The 21,626-nt window shown below is 31.1% G+C and overlaps 1 protein-coding gene across 2 annotated transcripts; it reads left to right on the forward strand.

Moving 5' to 3' along the window:
* The first annotated feature begins 7,125 nt into the window (after positions 1–7,125).
* On the forward strand, positions 7,126–21,391 carry LOC105348295 (lectin BRA-3). Of its 2 annotated transcripts, XM_066077694.1 has the most exons (5): positions 7,126–7,259; positions 17,698–17,918; positions 18,991–19,064; positions 20,056–20,143; positions 20,867–21,391. In XM_066077694.1, the coding sequence occupies exons 1-5, from the start codon at positions 7,240–7,242 to the stop codon at positions 21,109–21,111; spliced, it is 648 nt and encodes a 215-aa protein (XP_065933766.1). In that variant the 5' UTR covers positions 7,126–7,239; the 3' UTR covers positions 21,112–21,391. The 2 variants fall into 2 exon arrangements, with proteins under 2 accessions (XP_065933766.1, XP_011455950.4); XM_011457648.4 differs by lacking the exon at positions 7,126–7,259 and having other exon boundaries at positions 17,371–17,918.
* The last annotated feature ends 235 nt before the right edge of the window (positions 21,392–21,626 follow it).

The raw sequence follows: 21,626 nt of genomic DNA on the forward strand, positions 1-21,626 counted from the left end.
TTGCAGTTATTTGAAATGGCATTCCTCTGAAAAGATCCCGTTTCCTTTCGTTCGTAATCTTACAACTCTATGAATTTCAAGATTATTGGCATTTTATAAAAATGAATTTGCATCAAGTATAATAAAATTAGTTAGTTCTAAATAATCACATTTATTAGTACGCATTGATTTATTTTATTGTAAAATGAATTTGTTTTCATATTGTTCATTGTCACTTGATATACGTTCTGGAATTTATTTGAACTTCCTCAAACAATGGCTTGGTTTTTCGAAATTATTTACAGATAGGTGTTTTTTTTTCTCAATTGTCTAACATATTTTTTTTTCAATGAAAATATCTTTTTTTAAGAGAAACAAACATTAGCAATTAAGTAATAAGAATGATGATATAAATAATTCAACGATTCGATAGTAGTTACAGTGTTAATTTATTGCACTTGCACTCAAGTTTGAAGATTGACTTCTTACGTAACAGTCAAAAAAGTGATTTGATAAGTGTAGACCGTTTTTACCTGTGTTGGGAGGGGTATGGCCGTTCTGATTTTTACTTAATTACTGTACATATTAAATCATCGACATTAGCTAATTGAATGAACTGCAAAGCATTTTTCCCCTCTTTTTTACTTCTTTTGTACAGCAAACTCATATGATGTAGTGTTTTACGTAAATGTATCATAATTATATTTGCATTTTTTTCATGATCAAATCATTTTAATTTATTAAAAAATCTCATGTATTTGTAGGACTTTCTACTAAGGCATTGGTAACGGAACATTATAATTATTTGTTCTGTAGTATGACGCAATCCCAAGCAAAAGGTGTAATTAAGTGTATTTTGACGATTTATTTTTAATAACATTTTAGCATTGACTGATGATGTCTTTATAAATCGAAACCAATATATTTTAGTTACGAATTCCGTTTATTGATTTCTTGCACATTGTATAATAATTAATGTGTCTCGTTTTATTGCCATTCTTAAAAAAATAGACCTAGGATCGAATGAAATAATGACATACTAAATAATATAGACCATGTGATAGATCACGCGTAGGATGGACTTTGCTTACAATATGAAACACAATCAAAAGAAGAAAACGATGAAAGACAAAAACAATTAAAAATTAAACAATTAAAAAAAATAAATGAATAATTTATAATCAAAATGAAATTACTCAAATTACCGAAAGATCAAAGGACAACAGTAATATTTATAACGTTCTTTAACATAAGACATTACTCAACTGTTTCTGGTTTCTATGCAGGGTGAAACACTCAGGCATTCTTTACAAATTAAACATTCATATTGATGAATATGGTTCTCTGTTTAACATTTTCCTTGCTCACAGTAATGTATTCTGTATTGCATTATCAGAATAAATAATTTTTTATCATTTCAAGTTTCCAAATGCGTTTTTTGAAAATAAAAGTAAATATAAATGGTGAAATTAAAATAAAAAGTTTTTATAGACTCGCGTAATCTGATTAGTTAGATGACGGCACGAACATAACATGACACTCACTTGAGACTTGAGTGTACACATTGCAATTTGCAAGAAGACTGATTATTAAGAATATCAAACAAAAATCCTATTATTCCTAATTGATGTAAATTCTACGCGGGGGAAGGGGGTTGGGAGAGGTTTGCTCTCACGATATTGCTTATCCCCAGTGACATCTAAGTATGGGAAAGTCTCACTACAAGACACCGGTACATTGATAGCTGACTACTCTACAATATCAAAAGAATCCCACTTGGTGCGACGTGTTGAAATAACGTGCATTAGGATAAAGGTCTGTGAAATAAAAAGCGTCATGCGAGGAATAATGATTTTCTAGCGCATCAACCTAGAATATACATATGTTGTATGCAAATTACATCATTGGTCACAATATACGGCGAGATTTTTTTCTTATCATCTATGATTTTCTGTAACAACGAGGATTATTAGCAAAGCGCAAGAACTCGCACATTGGAGCCGGCTTTTCGTATTGTTTTGAAATTCTATTTCTCGGGTGTTTTCTTTCGTTTTGTTATGTTTGTTTGTTTGTTTGTTGTTTTTTGGGGGTTTTTTTTGTCTTGAGCTTTAAAGAGTTTGATTTTCGAATCAGCAATGACCGTGAAAAAGAACTAAAAAAAACTCAGCATGAAAGAAGGGCTATACTGTCATTAATAAATAAAATAAGAGACTGCTGTAGTAAACATTCATTAAAATAAATCGCGGTCACTTTTACATCAAACTTGTTTTGGGGTTCCATATAGATAAGACGACGTCTTATAATTTTGTTTGAAAATAGCTTGACTATAAACATTATTAAGAAAACTTTAACTTAAATCTGGCTCCAGGATCATGAAACTGTCTTAAATCTTAGGTCAAACTAAAGTCAATAAATTTGCACTTAAATTTTAAGATTGTTCTTAAAGTGGATCACAAAAAAATGACTTAGGGTTAAGTCTGAAATATTATCTTAAATCTTAAGACTGCTGTTAGGCAGACCTTAGTATATAGATTGTTACTAAGTAAGTTCAAAATGGTGACACTCGTTGAATTTTTTAGAAGAAATGCTCAGCAAAGAAGGCGGCTCCCTCGTCCTCGGGTTCTCTTTTTATAGTTTAGGTTTTTCCTTTCATGGACTTGCTATTGAATTTATTTCCCTTTGTTAAAGTGAAAGTGTGTTAACACGTCTCTATAATGACTGACATGTTATCCAGTAAGAAACTGTGCTAATATTTGTGTGAAGCATCTTTTAAATATATTTTTTTTAACTTTGTGATAAATAATAATGTTTACGATACAGCCGATAGTAATCTCCAAACGAAGAAGAGTTCCACTTTTAACGAATTCGGTCGAAAACTCGCGTGAGTTACTATGACAAATCTTAGCTAAGTTTTTTCTTAGATCATTTTGCGATCCACTTAAGTAAGCAATCTTAACTAAGTCTGAATCTTACATTTAAGACAAAATTCTGAGAAAATCGGGGAAAAAAATTAAGAATAATAATAATAACTAGACTCGATCTCGTGGCGAGCAACGAGGAGGTATTCCGTCCAATTTTTAGAAGAAAATATGACATCATCGACTTTGATTTTCGACAACAAAACATGATATGGAAAATGGAGTGAAGTACTAATGCTTTATTGCATCGCTTTTTATAAGTTCTATTACATCCCTTTTTTAAATGCTTGCATTTCCTCCAATTAAGATTGAAAAGATTATTTTTGTTTACATCTGGTTTCTAAAAACTCAAATTGGGTAACACAAGAGAAAATCATTTTATTGTTAGAATATATAAACGTATTATACCTAATCTAGCATTAATAACCTTTCACAAAATGGCTTTCATTAAAGGGCTATAGATGAAATACTTTAGAGCCCTTTGATCCCTTAATTTAAGGGGCCAGCCCCTTTTTCTTGAAATCAAATAAAAGGACATTTATTTCTGAAAACATTTTGTCAACAAGTGTTTAAAAATTCGTTACCGTTCTGGAGATATATGAGAAAGAAGGTTTAAGGGGCTGATCCCTTATCTCCTTATGGTGGCCGTTTGGCGCAAATTTGAAGATAGCATCTGGTTAAGAACATCTTTTTGAACAACTTTTCTTCTGTACTGCATTTCAAAATATTTTTCCCTTCTGAGATATGGGTGATCAAAAGTTTGGACTTTTGGCCCCAAAAAACCCTTAATCACGTGACACATGATAAAATCATTACATAACCTAGATACATAACTGTAAGATAAACACATTTGCTTCTATAACCTTTCACAAAATATCTCGCAGTAAAGGGCTACAGATAAAAGACTTTAGAGCCCTTTGGTCCCCTAATTTAAGGGGCTAACCCCTTTTTCTTGATATCGAATGAAAGGTCCGGTAAATATAATCCTTTTTTACATTACATGTCTTAACAAAATATTTTTTAGAAAAGAGATAAACAAAGAAAACCAGAAAAAATACGACATTTTTCGGGTCCAGGCGAGCTTCAACGCCTTTTAAGCTAGATCAAAATGAAAATAAAATTGCAAATCTACAATCTTTTGTCTACTATCCCTGAAAGTTTGAACTCGATATCTTTTATAGTTTAGGAGAAGTTAGAGGAACAAGCCACCCCTTTAAAAATCGCTAAAACGTTAATATCTCAAAAACGGAAGTGACGTCATCAATATAATGAAAAACCTATAAGGTTCTGATGACTATCTATTATATCTGAAAGTTTCATGAAAATCGGTCAAGTTGTTTCTGAGAAATCGCGTGCACAAAATTTGTAAGAAAAAAAAAGAAAAATAATAATAATAGGGAAAAAGAAACCGAACGAAAACAATAAGGTCTTCCGTTGGAAACGGAAGACCTTAACTAGACTCTTGTTGCAAAAGCAACAAAAAGTTCTTCCGTTTTGATATAAATGTATCAATTTAACTGTAAGACGTTGCTTCTCTCACATAGAAAAAATAGTGGATATGATAATTATTTTGAATGATATATCCAGACGTTACTTAAAAGTAAAACAACGAGAATGAAATAGAAATCAATTGTTGAAGTACTTTCTGTGACAACCGGAAGAAACGCCGAACTAAACAAATCATGTTAACCATTTGTACAATCATCAGTCAATCTTTCCTCAAAGTTTGGTTGTTCACGTCTCTGCCAAATCTGAGATCTCTTTGAAACAATATTTTTTGTCTGGGGACCGGAAACGGAGGAATTTTGACAAAATAAAACCCGTTAAACACATTGCCAATCAAATTTCTATAAATCATGAAAGCTTCGTGTCTAAATCACTTACAGTGACAAAAATCTCGCGGACATCAAATTTGTAAAAAAAAAAAAAAAAAACTACATAGAGATATTTGAGATATCTCAACGGAAGTAAAATTTGTTTGCTAATTTAACATTATATAGATAACATATGTAAAATTGTATACTGATATTTTCATTTTATGTAAAATGAATAAAATATGAAAAAAACAAATTTTTGAAGTGCTTCCGGTGACGACCGGAAGTTACGCCGAACAAAACAAAATAGTGTAAACACATGTACATACATAAGTCTATCATCTCACAAAGTTTGATTGTTCCAATCGTCACCATTTTTGAGATCTCTGGGAATCAAGGTTTTTTGTCTCGGGACAGGAAACAGACAAACGGAAGTGCTCAATGTAAATTTTATCTAATTTTTTTTTGTACTTCCCTTTCTACTTATTTATTCATCAACTTCATTACAAATATCAAAGGAAAACAGATAAACTGATAAACAGCTCAATTTGTTTGAACTCTTCCTGTGTGGACCGGAAGTGACGGAAGAAAAAATGAAACCGGTTAAACACATCTTCAATCAAATGTCTACCATCCATGAAAGTTTTTGGGCTTGATCATTAATAGTTTTCGAGATCTCGTGGCTACAAAATGTGTTTCCAAAAAGCTTCCTGAGATACTTGAGATATCTCACCGGAAGTAGAATTTTTTTGTTAATATAACATCGCATACACAACCTATGTATAGATTTATACTTATATATTTATTCTATGGAAAAGAAATTTAATGCGTAAAAGTTGTTATTTTTTAAGTGCTTCCGGTGACAACCAGAAGTTATGACGAACAAAACAAAATAGTTAAACACATCTACAGATATAGGTCTATCATCCCTTAAAGTTTGGATGCTCAAGTCTTTATCGATTCTGAGATCTCGAGGTGACAAGCTTTTTCAACGCGGTACAGGAAACGGACAACAGGAAATGATTTTTATCAAAATGAAAAAAACGCCTAGAGATATTGTCATTATCTTTCATTCCACAAAATTTCACAAAAATTTGTCCAGCCATCTCTGAGAAATCTTGTGGACAAAATAAGGGGAAAAAAAATAATAAAAAACATTACAATCCCTATAAGGTCTTCCGTTGGAAACGGAAGACCTTAATAAAAAGAAACATTACAATAACTATAAGGTCTTCCGTTGGAAACGGAAGACCTTAACTAGAGTTTTGTTGCTATAGCAAAAAAAAAGGTCTTCCGTTCCTCATGTATTAATCTGCACAAAAAAGCCAGTTATCTTGTAAACGGAAAATGGATATAATGTATTAATGTTGTCTTTCCTCAAAGTTTGGATGTTCAAGTTTTTGTCAGTTATAATAGTTAAAATGAAGGCTACCTGAGATATTTGAGTTGTCTCACCAGAAGTAGAACTTTTTTTTTACCATGTGTACATGTAGATGACCTTTTGTATTTCTGTAGCTAAAATGTTACTTCAATGCTAAATAACTAGAATATTTAAAAAAAATCAAAATTGGGTGTACTTCCTATGACGACCGGAAGTTATGCCGGATAAAACAAAATAGTGTTAACACATGTACATACATAGATCTATTATCTTACAAAGTTTGGTTGTTCAAGTCGTTACCGTTTCGAGATCTCGTCGAAATAAGGTTTTTGCTCTCGGGACAGGAAACGGACAAACGGAAGCGTTCAATGTAAATTGTATTGAATACTTTTTGTATACTTGCCTTTTGTACATTATTTTTCATTTATCTAACTAAAAATATCAACGGAAAACAGTTTAACTGATAAATACTCAATTTGTTTGAACTCTTCTTGTGTGGACCGGAAGTGACGGCAGAAAACATGAAACCAAATAAACACATCTTCAATCCGATGTCTATCATCCATAAAAGTTTCGTGTCTTGATCACTTAAAGTTTCTGAGATCTCGCGGTTACAAAGTGTGTTTTAAAAAAGCTACCTGAGATGACTGAGATATCTCACCGGAAGTAGAATTTTTTTGTTGATGTAACATTGCATAGATAACTTATGTATAGATTTATACATATACTCTTATTTTATGGAAAATGAATTAAATGCGTAAAATAACTATTTTTGAAGTGCTTCCGGTGACGACCGGAAGTTACGACGAACAAAACAAAATAGTTTAAACACATCTACATACAGAGGACTATCATCGTACGAAGTTTGGTTGTTCAAGTCTTTACCATTTTTGAGATCTCGAGATGACAAGCTTTTTCGTCGCGGGACAGGAAACGAATGACCGGAAATAAATTTTGAAAAAATAAAAAAATCCTCCCTAGAGGAAATTCACATTTATTAATAATAAAGAGGACTTCAGTATGACTTCGAAAGATCAAGGGTATTGAGAGATTAAGAGTCCAAGAAAGCAAGCGTTAGTTTTATAGGGAAAGAATTCGGGACTGGATACTCACTCCGAGAGACCGAAGTTCGAGCCATCAAGACGGTATGCGAATCAGGTGTAATAGGTTAATATGATACACGGTCAATAACTGTCTAGTTTTCTAAATTATAGATTTTATCGGTGCACTTTGAGCATTCAGTACAGTTAAGGGTAAATTGCTGTTATGAACAAATGTTGCTGCTTATTTTTGAATTTTGTTGATATCACAAAACGCATAAAAAACATAACAAAATGGTTTAATTGCTTACAGAAAAGTATTTTTTCACCAACTTGACTGGCTTGAATTAGAAATGTAGTGTTTGTATAACTTGTAAACAAGGTGAAAGAAAATTGAAAATGCATATGGTTCTTCGTTTTACTTGTACATTTTCTTTAATTTAGTTTTGCAAAGAAATATTAGAGAAACACAAAATTCAAATAGTTTCTTGAGTTTACGAGTGTATTTTTTCAAATATACTAGACTTTGACCCATGCACGGATTGACATTAGATATGATATCGGACATTTACGAAATAGATACATCGATACACGTTTTGTTGACATTTACATAAGCAAGCTTTAAGCCTACAATAATGCTATTAATTTCACTACACTCTGCTTAGTTACAATAATCTAACTTTGTCTCGGAACAGGCCTGCACTACAGTTAAAATGCCTCCCATATACCCGTAATGTAGCAAAAAAATATAGAATAGCTCAAAAACGATTTTGAGGAAAATTAATGAAGCTGCATTAAAATAACCGTCAAATTATTCATAACAAACCATTTTGAGGCTGTAAATACCTTTCATCTAAAATTCAATTCATATTAAAGAAGAATTCGACATTTTTTCACCAAAGTAAACGTATTTTCTTTGCTACAGAGACAATACACGGAACGCATTCGTTCCTTACTCGCTTAAAATTTACACGGCACGTTGACATTCGGAACTTTCGGGATTTTTCATATTAAATGCTCTGATTTAGAGCTATCTCCAGTATTTTTTTTATGAATAGAAAATATAGCAAATTTTCAATAAAAACGTACACGTATTTGTATCATCGTTTCTGAGTTAATTCATGCAAATGTGAAATTGTGGAAACATAAACTAAAGAGCCTCCAGTGATTTAGCGCAAGATTGTAAAATCCAAAAAATCCAGATGATATCAGGATTTTTAAAAATAATTTTCGTTGATAATTAATTGGTGAAGCTTGATTGAGAAAAAATAATTTTCAAGTACCAATGATGTTTTGAATATAAGTACTCTTCCGATTTCTCTGTATGAAAGCCCAAAAGTTCGAGTCTATTATTTTAATATAGTAATATAGATGTAAAAAGCGACCTGCGAATTATCAATACTTTCATCGTCGGTTTCACACGATCAACTTCTATCAAGGGGAAGTTTGAATCCATATCCGTTTCATCATTTCAGTTTCATTACAGGTACAAGTGATAGCTTTTGCATTGTTCGATGAGGTTTTGCGCATTGACTTGGTTTGATATTGATTCAATTCTATTATATGATCAATTTCAAACTGATCAATTTTAAACTAAAATGTCTAACAAAAGAGACAAGTTTCCCGTGCGTGACCACACCTGTAATAATTCAAAATCCTAAAGTCCATCCCAAGATATTCATGCCGCACATAAATTTTAATACAATTACACATACAAGTGAAAAAAGTGCAAATAAAATTGATGAAGAGGACAATTACCAAGATATCTCCATTAAAACATTATCACTTAACCCAGGAAAATTCACAAGAATGGAAGCCGTTTTCTTACTTAAATTTTGATGAGAAATGTTTACATTTTTTTTTCTATTTGGAAGTCACTTTGAATCCATTGTACAGTTTTTAAACCATAACATCCGGATACTTTCATCTCTTCTGCATAGACAAATTCCCGTATATTTTTTCTCAAGCCGGGTATTGAATCCTACAAGCTAGAAGGGAAGTTTCAATGAGGAAATCTTAAGATCTCTTCTTCTTAAGATTTGCCATTGTTTTAAAAATGGGATTAAAGTAACGAAATGCTAACTCGAGTTTTCCTAGACAGCAGACTACAGATTGCTAGATCTTAAACTACGCTTCTATTCATTATGAATCATATTTGTATTTCTGCATTTATTAATCGTCTGAATGCCAAATGTAAATCACTGAATTAAACAAAAAAAATTAAATGAGCAAACTATAACACAAATGCTGTGTCTTTTCGCGAAGAATCGAGGGAATTGCACAACCATGTAAATGCATCTGCCCCCTCCTTATATACACCCTAGAGCGTGGGAATAATGCCGTGTTGTAAGTTTTGAATTTGCCGGTTGGCAGTAAATATAAAATTTACAACATGACAACAGTCTTTGTGATCTCAATTACATGATGAATCCCCGACACCACAATGTCTCATATTACGAGGGGGATGTTATTCTTTTCGGTGTTCTTGTATTAATATTTTCTTGATTTCTTATATATCAGAGGCTCTCTTTTTATGCCAAAGAAGGTCAACTTCTACGAATTGGGTGTTGACAAGGAAAATACAAAAAATTGGTGTTTGGAAACCCTTTATTTTAGAAATAAGGATGTTATCAAATTTTTTAAGTGCCTTTCATTTACAGTTATTCAGTTTGTGGCTCTTAAATTTGTCAAAAGCTAAAATTAAGTCACGGAGACAATAAATTATGTTTGTTAATTGCTTTACTGTTGCATTGGTTTTGTGTATTTCCTCATTAAACTGAGATATAGTCACGAGCTGTGGGTCGCTTGGGAGTATTAGCTTGGTGAATAAAAGTATCATTTGAAATACGATTTATCTGATTTTAATGTTACCATCTTTCGCATTGTAATATGATTTATATTCCTCTTTGACATTTTAAAGATGTAAATCATTAATGTTACCATTCCTTCAGAATATTTTTTTCTCTGAATTTAGATACAGCTTGTTATTATATGGTTAATTAAGTCTGCTTAGTCATTAAACATACCACGTGCCGTTACCAACATAAAAGGAATTCAAATTCAGGAACTTCATTTCAGAGTGGAAAGTGGAAAGTGAAAGAGATACCTGAATGCATAAAGTTTACAGTCATTTCTATTTAATGAGGTTCAAAAAGGTTCTTTGAAATGGTAGCAGAGGTGTTTCTTTTTTTTTTCTCGAGAAACTTGTTATGCTTGTTTCCTTAACTACATACAAATAAACCCTATATATACCACATAAAACCTATGTGGTATATAAAACAACAAATACGTTATTGTCAAAACTTCTCTATCATTCCTAAATTTTATTAGTCATTATATTGTAGTAACTATTATATATACGGAGTAGAGATGAAGTGCAATGTTTACTAGAACACATAACACAATTAAAATTATGCTCTCTTAGTGCACTTATTGTTCATGAAACAAAAAACACGGATATTACACATTTTAGGAAAACGTATATAATGACAAATTTTAGAAATATTCTCCTAATTTAAAGTCCAATCAAAAAAAAAAAAAAACGAGGTTTGCTTTTGTTCTGTCTTTTTGTATGCATAATCTATATTCTGTTCAATAATTTTTTTTCTGATATTTAACAGCTGTGCAGTTAGTCTTCCATATTTAGTTATTTTCGTTTACATTCTTTAATTACAATAAAAAAAATTACAAAATGCATGAGTTTTATTGTTTAATCGTATGCTTTTTTGAAGTTTCACACTATAAAGGCATTACCGTGAAAAAGAAAAAAATTGAAAACGTAATATAGAAATGATACCACATTAAATTTTGTATCCACCCACGTGGCCTTTGATTACATTCCCATTATACAATGACCATTAAACTTTAACCAACTATTTTCACATCCAGGAAACAGAAGGTTCAATTTGTATTTAATTCGTGCTTTTTAAAAAGTTTTTATATCCTTTTTTAGATCTATTATTTAATTTCGTTATATCTAGTAGTATATTCTCACTAAATAACTTTATAAAGACGAATAGTCAATAATTGTAATATAAGCTCGTCCAAAAAAATCACCGGTCAATATTGTTTTAATATTGACCGACTACGAATAATATCTAGAGAATATTCCCTCCATTTCAATCAATATCTTCTAATTTGTTGACTCGTAAACAATGGCATAAATAACTCTTCGCGACTCTAAAACAAGGTAACGGCGAATTACTGTGAAGTAGAATCAGTTAAAACATCTTACGGGTGGCGAAATATCACCAGTGACCGTTTGATGCCGAGGATATTTAAGAAATGAACTTTGCGCAAAATTGAATTCGTGAATTCTATGTTGAGTTGAAAAAATTATCCGCTTTGCGTCGGGCAATGTTTTGTCTCTTGAAGACTTATATAACCAATGTTGCCATTTACCCCAGTCAATATTTTGTAATATTTTTGACGAAACTTTGAAATATGATTAATCATGTGGAGATATGTGTCAGCAGTGCGGCATATAAACACTAAACATTTAACAAAAATTATTTCTATTACCGTATGCTTTTATCTCCCTACATTGAAAGTAAACAACAACAAAAAAAAACAAAAAAATTGTCCCCAAAATCATTTTCTGTAGAAATGTAAATATGAGTTTTAAAACTATTTGTTCATCTTTGATAATGTCGTTAATTGTTTATTAATAAAATGTTTAATGGCCATTTGCCAAGCACGTAAATCCCTACGTGCCTATCAATATATATATAATTTAAATTTGTAAATAAACAAACGTTTGGCTGTTCCATCAGCATTATTAATATGAACCATCTCAATTTAATTTGATTGACATTCTTAACCTGGAAAATGCACTTCTAAAGATAATTTAATTATAATAACCTTTTGCCTAACCCGTTCTCGATAATTTAGATAAAATTCATTAAATGGAGTAAACTCCGCCTCCTGCAACAAAATCGATGTCCATTCTGACTAATCAACGTTTTTTTCGAAACATTAGAACTACTTTGCTTTATCAATAACTCTGCACTTTATAATAGAACCATTTAAACAAAAGCTTGGACTTTGGGTAGGTGTGTCAAACAACAATGTGACGTAGGCCTGTCTATTTCACTGCTGACCACTCAGCCATGGCTCTTTGAAGTCAACAAGATTTGTCTGGCTTTTAAGCTAAGACTACGCAATCGGTGCATATTTCGCTTGAGACTGCGTCTTCCTAAGATGTTTTGACGCAAGAAATAGATAGCTGAGTCCAAGGTCTTGTTTAATTAGTTCTACTTAATTGCTATTAAACTGTTCATTCTTATAATCTATCTTACCAGTCCTTTTTAAAGCTCTTGTGACAATTGCCATATCCTTAATTTTAAATCTACTGGGTAAATAATAAAGACTTTACGACGGGACATGTGTACTTTTCACGCACATTCTTTGCTAACAGAACTGTAGAAACACTATTCATACAGAAAACTAATACGGATCATCGGGGTTTTTTTATTGTGAGAATGATATACTGAAACTCAACATTTTTCTAATGATGGACCTAATTTAGACGTTCATTTTCAAAGACATCATAAACTCGTTATATTAAACTATTAATTAAAAACCAGATTTTGATATAGAATGACAATAGAGTACAATTCTGCTTTAAAAGTCTCTGAACCAATTAAATTAACAAAAGTGTATCAATCAAATTTGCTACCATCACTGGAGTGATTCATTATTTCCGAAAAAAAAATGAAATTCTCAAGGAAGATAATCCAATTATATAGAAGTAGATGATAGAGCTTCCAATAGATTTTGAGAATCATATCAAAATTAAGCATATGTACGCGTATGGCAATTGTTTTGTCTGACATGACAAACATTTGTTTTGAAAATACAACCAGAGTAAAAAAAATAACAGTTGCTTATTTCTTTTAGAAATGAATTCAATGGTCATACGTTTTATCCGACAAAAATTGTTTTTGACAGCGACGCTTTATAAAAGCGTAAACAATCGTAAACCATTTTTTGTATAAAAATTAAAAAAAAATTGAAATCATTGTTGAAAAATTATGATTTTTGCTATTAATTGTAGAAAAAACCCAGAAAGACCTTTCAAATAACGTCAAAATGTTCAAACCTCAAACGTAACGTCATGCGAATCGTTGCGTCTTTTTGATTGGTCTTACTGCAACAAAGACAACATTATTCATAAGATTTTTTTTATAGTTTCTTAGCCAATCAGAAAGCGCGTTACAATCGAAATTAATTTTTCTTGCTGCTGATATGGGAATATCCTTACCTCTCAGAATAAGATTTTGTCGACTTGCCTAATAAGAAAAGTTAACGACCAGTATTTTATTGACATATGAGAAGTGTATATCAAAAAAGTGACAAACATTGAATTATTAAAAATTATAATTTTTGCCATTATTGTAGAAAAAACCCAGAAAGACCTTTCCAATTAGGTCAAATAGTACAAACCTCAAACGTAACGTCATGCGAATCGTTGCGTCTTTTTGATAAGTCTTACTGCAACAAAGACAACATTATTCATAAGATTTTTTTTTATAGTTTCTGAGCCAATCAGAAAGCGCGTTTCAATCGAAATTAATTTTGCTTGCTGCTGATATGGGAATATCCTGACCTCTCAGAATGAGATTTTGTCGGCTTGCCTAATAAGAAAAGTTAACGACCAGTATTTTATTGTCATATGAGAAGGGTATATCAAAAAGGTGACAAACATTAAAAAAAACAATATTTGGTATGTATAAATATCTGCCCCCAATTTTAACAAATTTTTAAAGAGTGTCGTATAAAAATCAAATATCCATAAATCATTGTACAGAGAATGCCTAACACTTTAATCTTGATTTTACTCATCATTATTCTATTACGTCACATAAATGACACAATTCCCGTCATTTTGCAACCAAATAAAAATAAAAATAATATCATTTTTTCTATATATTTTGCATTTGGAAGTATAGAGCGCAGGTTTGCTTAAGTAGGATTTTAACGTATGTTTTTCTTCCCATAATTATACACATCATACTAAAAAAAATTCATGATGTCATTTCTACATTATGACGTGACGTAACATTTTACACACTTATTTTCAATATGATTTCAACTATCTGCCACCTTATTTTTAAAGCTCGTTAAAAAATACTTAAATTTTGAGGGCGAAAAATGCAAATTACTGCACATATCTATCAAAGGAAAGTGGAGGTGATGGCGGTTATTGAAATTACATTCAAACTATATACCTTTTTAGTACTTTGTTCTAGTATACTTGAAAACAAGTAAACTTTTTCCTTTTAGGTACGTATTAAGATTCGAACAGTTAAGAACAGTAAAAGCTGTCTTTCTTAACCTTCAAATGAAAACCATGCCCTTAAAAATATGGGAGTCTATCATGCATGTGTGTCCAAAAGATTAGCTAGCCCGACTTGCCTGTTCCATCCATAAGGAAAAAGTCACCATATGATACAGAACTCATAGTTCTCATAAAAATATATAATGTAATCGTACAAATAAACATTGAAAAAATTTCATTCACGTCGGCGTATGAGAGAATTAACATTTTAAAACTGGGACTTTCACTTTTCAATTCTTATCATTATTCTTTGTTACATAACTGAACGATGATTTATACATTGTTTCCTCGAGTGTAAATTCCAATTTAAATTCGATTTAAAAAGATCTTTTCAGAGTTTTGTGTTTCACCATATAAATTCTATGACAATTTAAGGCCAGTTGGGTAAGATGATGCCGAAATCAATTTGTGCGTTTGTCATAAAATGGCCCAAAATGGAGTACATTTGAAATGATTTCACTTGCAAATTTGTTAAAGATTAAATTTTAAATATTATGGTTCATAGAGAACGGTTAATGCATAAATGAATCTATTAGGTTCAATGCTGCAATGCATGATTTGATAGACTGACGTTATACTGGGGTGTGATTAAACTATATAACTTATGCAGTCGTCATAATAACAAAATGTCAGACATTCAAAAAAATTAATGCTTAATTTTATTTGTGCTTTATCTTTTTGTATGAGTAAAATTACGTTTTGTTTTTTATATGCATTTATCATTTTTCTATTATTCATATGCAGTAAACGTTAACAGTCTTTTGCACGACAAAATAGTATTTAAAATTCCATCACGATATTAACTGGTACCAATTATCTAGGCCAATATTCTTGTCCGTTTTTGTTTCCATCATTTCTGTGGATAATAATGTGTTGAAAAACCTTTACCTATATATAACATTTTAACTCAGTTTTAATAGACTTTATGGATAAAACAAACAATATTATGGTTCATTTTGCAGCATTTTTAAGCAAAGGATCCTTTTCACAGAGAGAACTGCATGTATCTTTTGACTTAGATCTATCTAAAGACCAGAATTTGTTGAAAGATATTACAATAGCTGTTTCTCAAAACGGTAATATCTTATGATTAGCTTAAGATCTGTCGTATTTTGTGATATCCAGATACATTTCTCGATAGCTTGAAGTCCACAAAACCGAGAAATAGGCACGAGGGATAAAGATTTTGAGTTTTCAAGAGTTTGGAATTTACCGGGTTGACCGACGGGTGTTTTTAATTTAGTATTACCGGAAATATCTTAATACCGAAATATTTCAATGATAAATGAAATTTACTGATCTGGGTGGTTTAAATAAAAACACAATAATTGTTAAAAGTTATATTGTTTTCCCTATTCATCACAACATGACTAAATTGCTGAGTACTAATGCACTAAATAAGTACTAATGACTTAAAATTGTCGTCTCGTCTCATAATAAATATTAATAATTGATTAGGTAATGCTGAGAACAATCAAGCATCGATCAAGTATCACTACACAAGACACGTGCCGCCTGAATAAACACCCTGTTAAACGAGTCATGCGTTTTACGCGTTAAGCCATTTAAAAGACCAAGTATGGCTATTAATTAGGTAATGCTTGCATATATATTGCCACTTTGGAGTATCGAGAGAAATTAATAATAACCAGGACAGCAGTATGACTTCGAGAGATCAAGGGTATTGAGAGATTAAGAGTCAAAGAAAGCAAGCGTTACTTTTATTGCGAAAGAATTTTGGACTGGATACTCACTCCGAGAGACCGAAGTTCGAGCCATCAGGAGTTACCTGTATGAGTGACTGTTTCCTATCATAATTACAAACTGTATCGCTTGTAATGATGAATTCGATAACAATCTAAGTTCTCAGAAATCAACATTTTTTGTCTGGTGTAAAATCGAAAAAAAAGTAATACTACAATTTTTTGTGTATAGCAAAGAAATTTTCAAGCCAAAACGTTTATAGATTTTTAAAGGCAATACATTAACTTAAAATTGACTGCAAGGTGACAGATACATTTTCACTCCATGAAAGACTAAAACTTTAAATCAAAATATCCTCGAAACTGTAATTGTTGATAAAAATACGAACATGTCTGTTTACGAGTATTCATGAAACTAAAGGAAGGCGATTTTGTTCATTTCAAATCCACGGATATTACACACATTTCATTTTAAAACAAAGTATTGCTTTTACACTTGTTCTTTTGACGCTTTCATTAAGTTGTGTTTTGCATATAAATTATTTGATATTCTCTTGACTATAAGGCAGTGATCAGCAGTTTTGGCAGGTAAAACAAAACAAAGCAGACTGCGAAAGAATTAGGGGAATAAAACTGCAACGCTGATTGTAAAAGGAGTGATGTTTTATCGATAATATATAAACTTAACCTTTTTTTTTCTACTTTTTTTTTGTTTTGTCATTTTACTTCTTATATTTATTATTATAGATATTTTTATGTGAGACAAATACTGCCCTTAGATATTTTTTAAAGAATTGTGTCCTTAGACAAACAAAAATCAATGATTTTTTTCTATTCTACTCTACTTCAAATAGAGTGTCTTATGTTAAAAAAAAAATACAATCAGTTTGCAATCCATGTTTTTATATTATTCGGATTTTGTAGGATAAATTCCTCCTAATTCCTAACATATCTAACAAATTGATATAAAGACCATTTTCCAAAATTTAAAACTAATTTTTTTAGAACTTAACCATTTCGGCTTAATGTGTTTTGGTTGTTGGAATGAAATGATTAGAAAAAAATGCATTTTCTTTTTAATATTTTCAATAATATTTCACCAAAACATAAAAATAGTTAAATGTAAACTATATTATTTCTACGAGTGTTGCGTCATGTTTGAGTTTTCATTATTGATGTCTGAATGCCAAAGTAAATAAATAATTTGTTTTAATAGAGTCCAACTCAAAATAAGAATAAAACATGCTTCATGTTAGAATGAAAAGAAATACCGCTGAAATTTTACCTTATGCATTATATGTATGAAATCGAACGTTATCTTTTTTATGGTCCCCTTTCATGAGAAAGCAATCAATACTTTTATCAATTTGCTGAATGCTTAAATATAGAAAATATGCACGGTTATTTCATTTCAAATATTGAAGTGTATGCACAGTAAGGACCATGTTTAGAACATTGTCGTGGTTTTTTGCTGCTCTCCTATTTTCAGTCCCTTGTCTGCAAAGACAGTTTTGGTATTCCAGATTGTACAAAGAAGTGACCAACTCATCCCTAGCCATCCTTTATGGAGATGATTGCAGTCTTGTTCATTGTGCAGGACTTTGTTCTGGAGACGACTATTGTATGGAGTTCCTTTACAGCGAAATAAGTAGACACTGTATTGGACTTCACTGTGTAAAGAAGGACAATTATTTGTATCAGTATATGGGCCCGGAATCTTCACACATGTTACGTTATGAGAAAGGTAACTTGTCTTGTTTGAATAAAAACACAGTCAGATGATAACCTATTATTTTAGTGGGGTTTTGTTTTTTTTTAGATACGTAACCACACACAGGACCGTTAGCTTCAACCGAAAATATCCTGTAAAACATTCAGAATTATTGTTTTCAAATTCAAGTTTTAGGTACGCTATAAGTATTAAATATTCTTTTGAAAAATTAAACAGACTATCTATTTTAATTTTTAATTTGAAGAGTAATGTCAATATTTATTTTCGAATTTTGTCACAGGTCTTGTTTTCAGTAATTCCAGTTTAATGTAAATTTCACTTTAGATATTTTTTCATATGTTTGTGGTGTTTGTAATTTATATGAAAGACAATATGAGAATTATAGCAAAGGATAGATACTAAAACATTCAAGAATCGATTATTGTCGTATTTGTGCTATGTTTAATATTTCTTTTAAGTAAGACTAAAATAAAGTAAGTCTAACATTATATTTGATGCAATTAGCATTCTTTTGTTAAGTACTACTAGTGTTACAGTACCATCAGACCAAACCTAACAAAGAGTAAACCCCAAATAAACTCAGTGTTTACTTTTTGAGGTTTATTTGGAGTTTACTATGGATTTTTCTTTTGAATATTTGGGTCCACTCTGAGTTTACTTTGGATTTACTCGTTGTTTACTTTGGGTTTACTTGGACATTGCTTTTGAGGTCAACTATACGCACTGAGGTGTGAAGAAGACCTCTCTTTTATCTTAACAGCTTACTGCCTGTAATTCCTGGCTCTGGTTTACTTTCTGTTAGGGTGGGTCTGATCAGTACTGTATGAATCTATGTAAAAGACACCATAAAAATTAAAATGCATAACCTTATATCAACAAAGGAAAAAATATTAATCATTGCAAATTTTTGGATAAAGTGAACACGACAATCTTTTGAGTGCTTTTCAGTCTTTTTTCAGTGCACTTGAAAAAAAATAAGATTAATGTCCTAAGATTTAATTCGTTTTTTTATTTTCTTCATAGTTCTATATATTAGATTACATTTAGTCTGTTTTAACTATTTTAATGACATTGTTTCTTACAGAGTTTAACTTGGTAGAGTATTTGGGTCACTATTATTTCTATGGAGAGGAGAAATTCACATGGGAAGACGCCAAGGTATCATCCTTAGTTAAGCATTGAATGTTTTTTTTATATGTCCTGTAACACACCAAGAGTTGCAGACAAATAGAATATCGCGTGTAAGGGCGGTATGATAATTTGTTAACTGAAAAAAAAGTAAATGTTCAATTGCTTTCGTTTATACTCATTTTAAAGACAAATGAAAAACTCAATAGTATGCACGGGGTCAAAATTAGATTAGCTCTTAACTTTAAATAGTTTTCTGCAATGATCGCTATTTTAATAGTCCGTATGAATTATGATAAGCTTTCATTGTTCATATTTACAGCCTTCTATGATTGTTCTTAAGTTTCGTTAATGGTACATGTACAATAACAGTAGAAAAAAGAAAATTAGCGTCTATGTCGATCAGCATGTTACATGTATTTAAGGTTAATGAGTCCATACATGTTAAGGTACACTCGGTGCTGAGAAGCCCGTTTACAACCTTTTTTAAGTCCTTGATCTTTAATTGTACCGAAAGTATTGATATATCTTGATGTATCACACGCGCTCTTAACGTCAAAATATAGACCAATACAAAAAAGACGTAAATAAATTTAATCGTATGCTATTTGAACTTTGGAAAGTTTAGGCTTTATAAACCGCTACGTGAAAGCCTCTTTTAAATAGAAGAAAGAATATTTACATGTACATTTATAAACGGACAATCTGATTCAAATATCTAAATTATAGTTTGTTAACATTACGATACCAATCGAAGTTTGTAAGAGACAGAAGTCAAACTTTTAAATAGTCTATATCAAAATATTTGTAAACAACGATAGTTTAAGAAAGTGAACTCAATATAAATCATATTTCATACAGTTTTGTTAAATGCTAGGAAAGCGCAGTGACGTTCACTTTTTAAAGTACAAAAATGACAACTAACATCCATCCCTCTAAATATTAATGATAATATCAAAACATGAATTTCGTAAATCAGGAAAAGTAACTCTTTTTTAATCTTTTTTTTATTTACAAACAGCTGGAATGCCAGAAAAAATGTGCACACTTGGTTGAAATTGAAACGAAAGAGAAATCCGATTGGCTTATGACTAAATTTCTTTTGAAAGGTAAATTGTCTTCGTGTTACATAGAACATATTTCGTTTAGTTAATACTTAAATACAGTGTAGACTGTAATATCATTATAGGGTTGAATATCATATGTAAGCATTTTCAGTAGATAGAACAACTCGTTTTTAACCAATTCTTCCGAAGTACCATTTTCGCCAGTGCAGTGTTACGTCACTTTATCAGCACAGAAAATAATAAATAATATAATGACGTTACAGTGCACTGGCGAAAATGGTAATTGGTAAGAATTGATCCTAACTCAGTATTGAATACTTCAACAATTCGAATTTAACGTACTGTAAAAATGTATGACCAGCAAGTCTAAATAATTTTATATCAACTACAAATCCTCTGTCTTTCTCTATCAAACGGAGATTATTCTAATCAACGTTTAATCATGAACGTTTCTGAGGGAGCTGAATATCACCAAGAAATTATTAAAAAGGATTCTTTTTTCTCATTCATTCCCTACACTTCTTCGTAAAGTAATAAAATAAAATATCCACAATTCTCTGAAAAAAATCTAGGAAAATTTTATCCTTAAACACTGAATTAATTTAATAGTACCTTGTGGCCAGAAAAATTGATTATGACACTGTAAGCGTATATGATTTAATTGTGGTTGGCTTTATACTGTATTAAAACTTTCTTTATTTTACACATATTGTTGTGTCCAATATTGATTATACATTAATTGAAATCATTTTTTTTCTTTTCTAGAAGATTGCAGTTATATTTTTAAAACATGTACAGCTTGGACTGGACTAAACGATCGTCACCTTGAAGGTCACTACGTGTGGGACCATTCGAATACGTCCATGGTCTTTACCAACTGGTACAAGTTCGAGCCAAGCAAGGGTGATGCACGGGACTGCGTCGACATTCTGAGGAATGGTGAATGGAACGACAGACCATGCTCGTTTTTAAACGCATTTATTTGTGAGAAAAGTATTCGGCAATATTAGGTAAAATGGCGCGTGGAACCGCTCATACAGAACAATGTGCTTCTCTAATGGACTAGATATAAGCCCAACATAGATTTATGTATCATGTTTTAAATCATGCCCCTTATTTCGACCAATGGATTTGTGAAAAATTACCTGAGTAATTTGAAAACATGCTTTCACAGCTCTCTACATTGACGTTACAATGTATATTCGTAATTTAAAAAAAGTATTCGTATTTATCGTATGTTGTTAAACTGCTTGAATTTTGTATTAAAGCTTAACTGCAGTCATCAAATTATTTTGTTTTAAGCATTTTTCAGTGGCTTCAGAGGTATATCGAAGGCTCTATAAATTTACGGCCGGCTGTTTTCCAAACAAGTCACCTTGCAGAGTTCATAAATTATTCACAGCAAATTGGCATTTTACAAACGATAGTTAATAGCCGTACAAAAACAAAGTAACAAAATGTGGGTTTTTTATCAGAGGTTTCTCAAAAACTAAACTATAAAAAGTTTAAAGAAAAGTTCAACTTT

Source organism: Magallana gigas, chromosome 1, assembly GCF_963853765.1.
Source record: "Magallana gigas chromosome 1, xbMagGiga1.1, whole genome shotgun sequence".
NCBI classification, from domain to species: domain Eukaryota; kingdom Metazoa; phylum Mollusca; class Bivalvia; order Ostreida; family Ostreidae; genus Magallana; species Magallana gigas.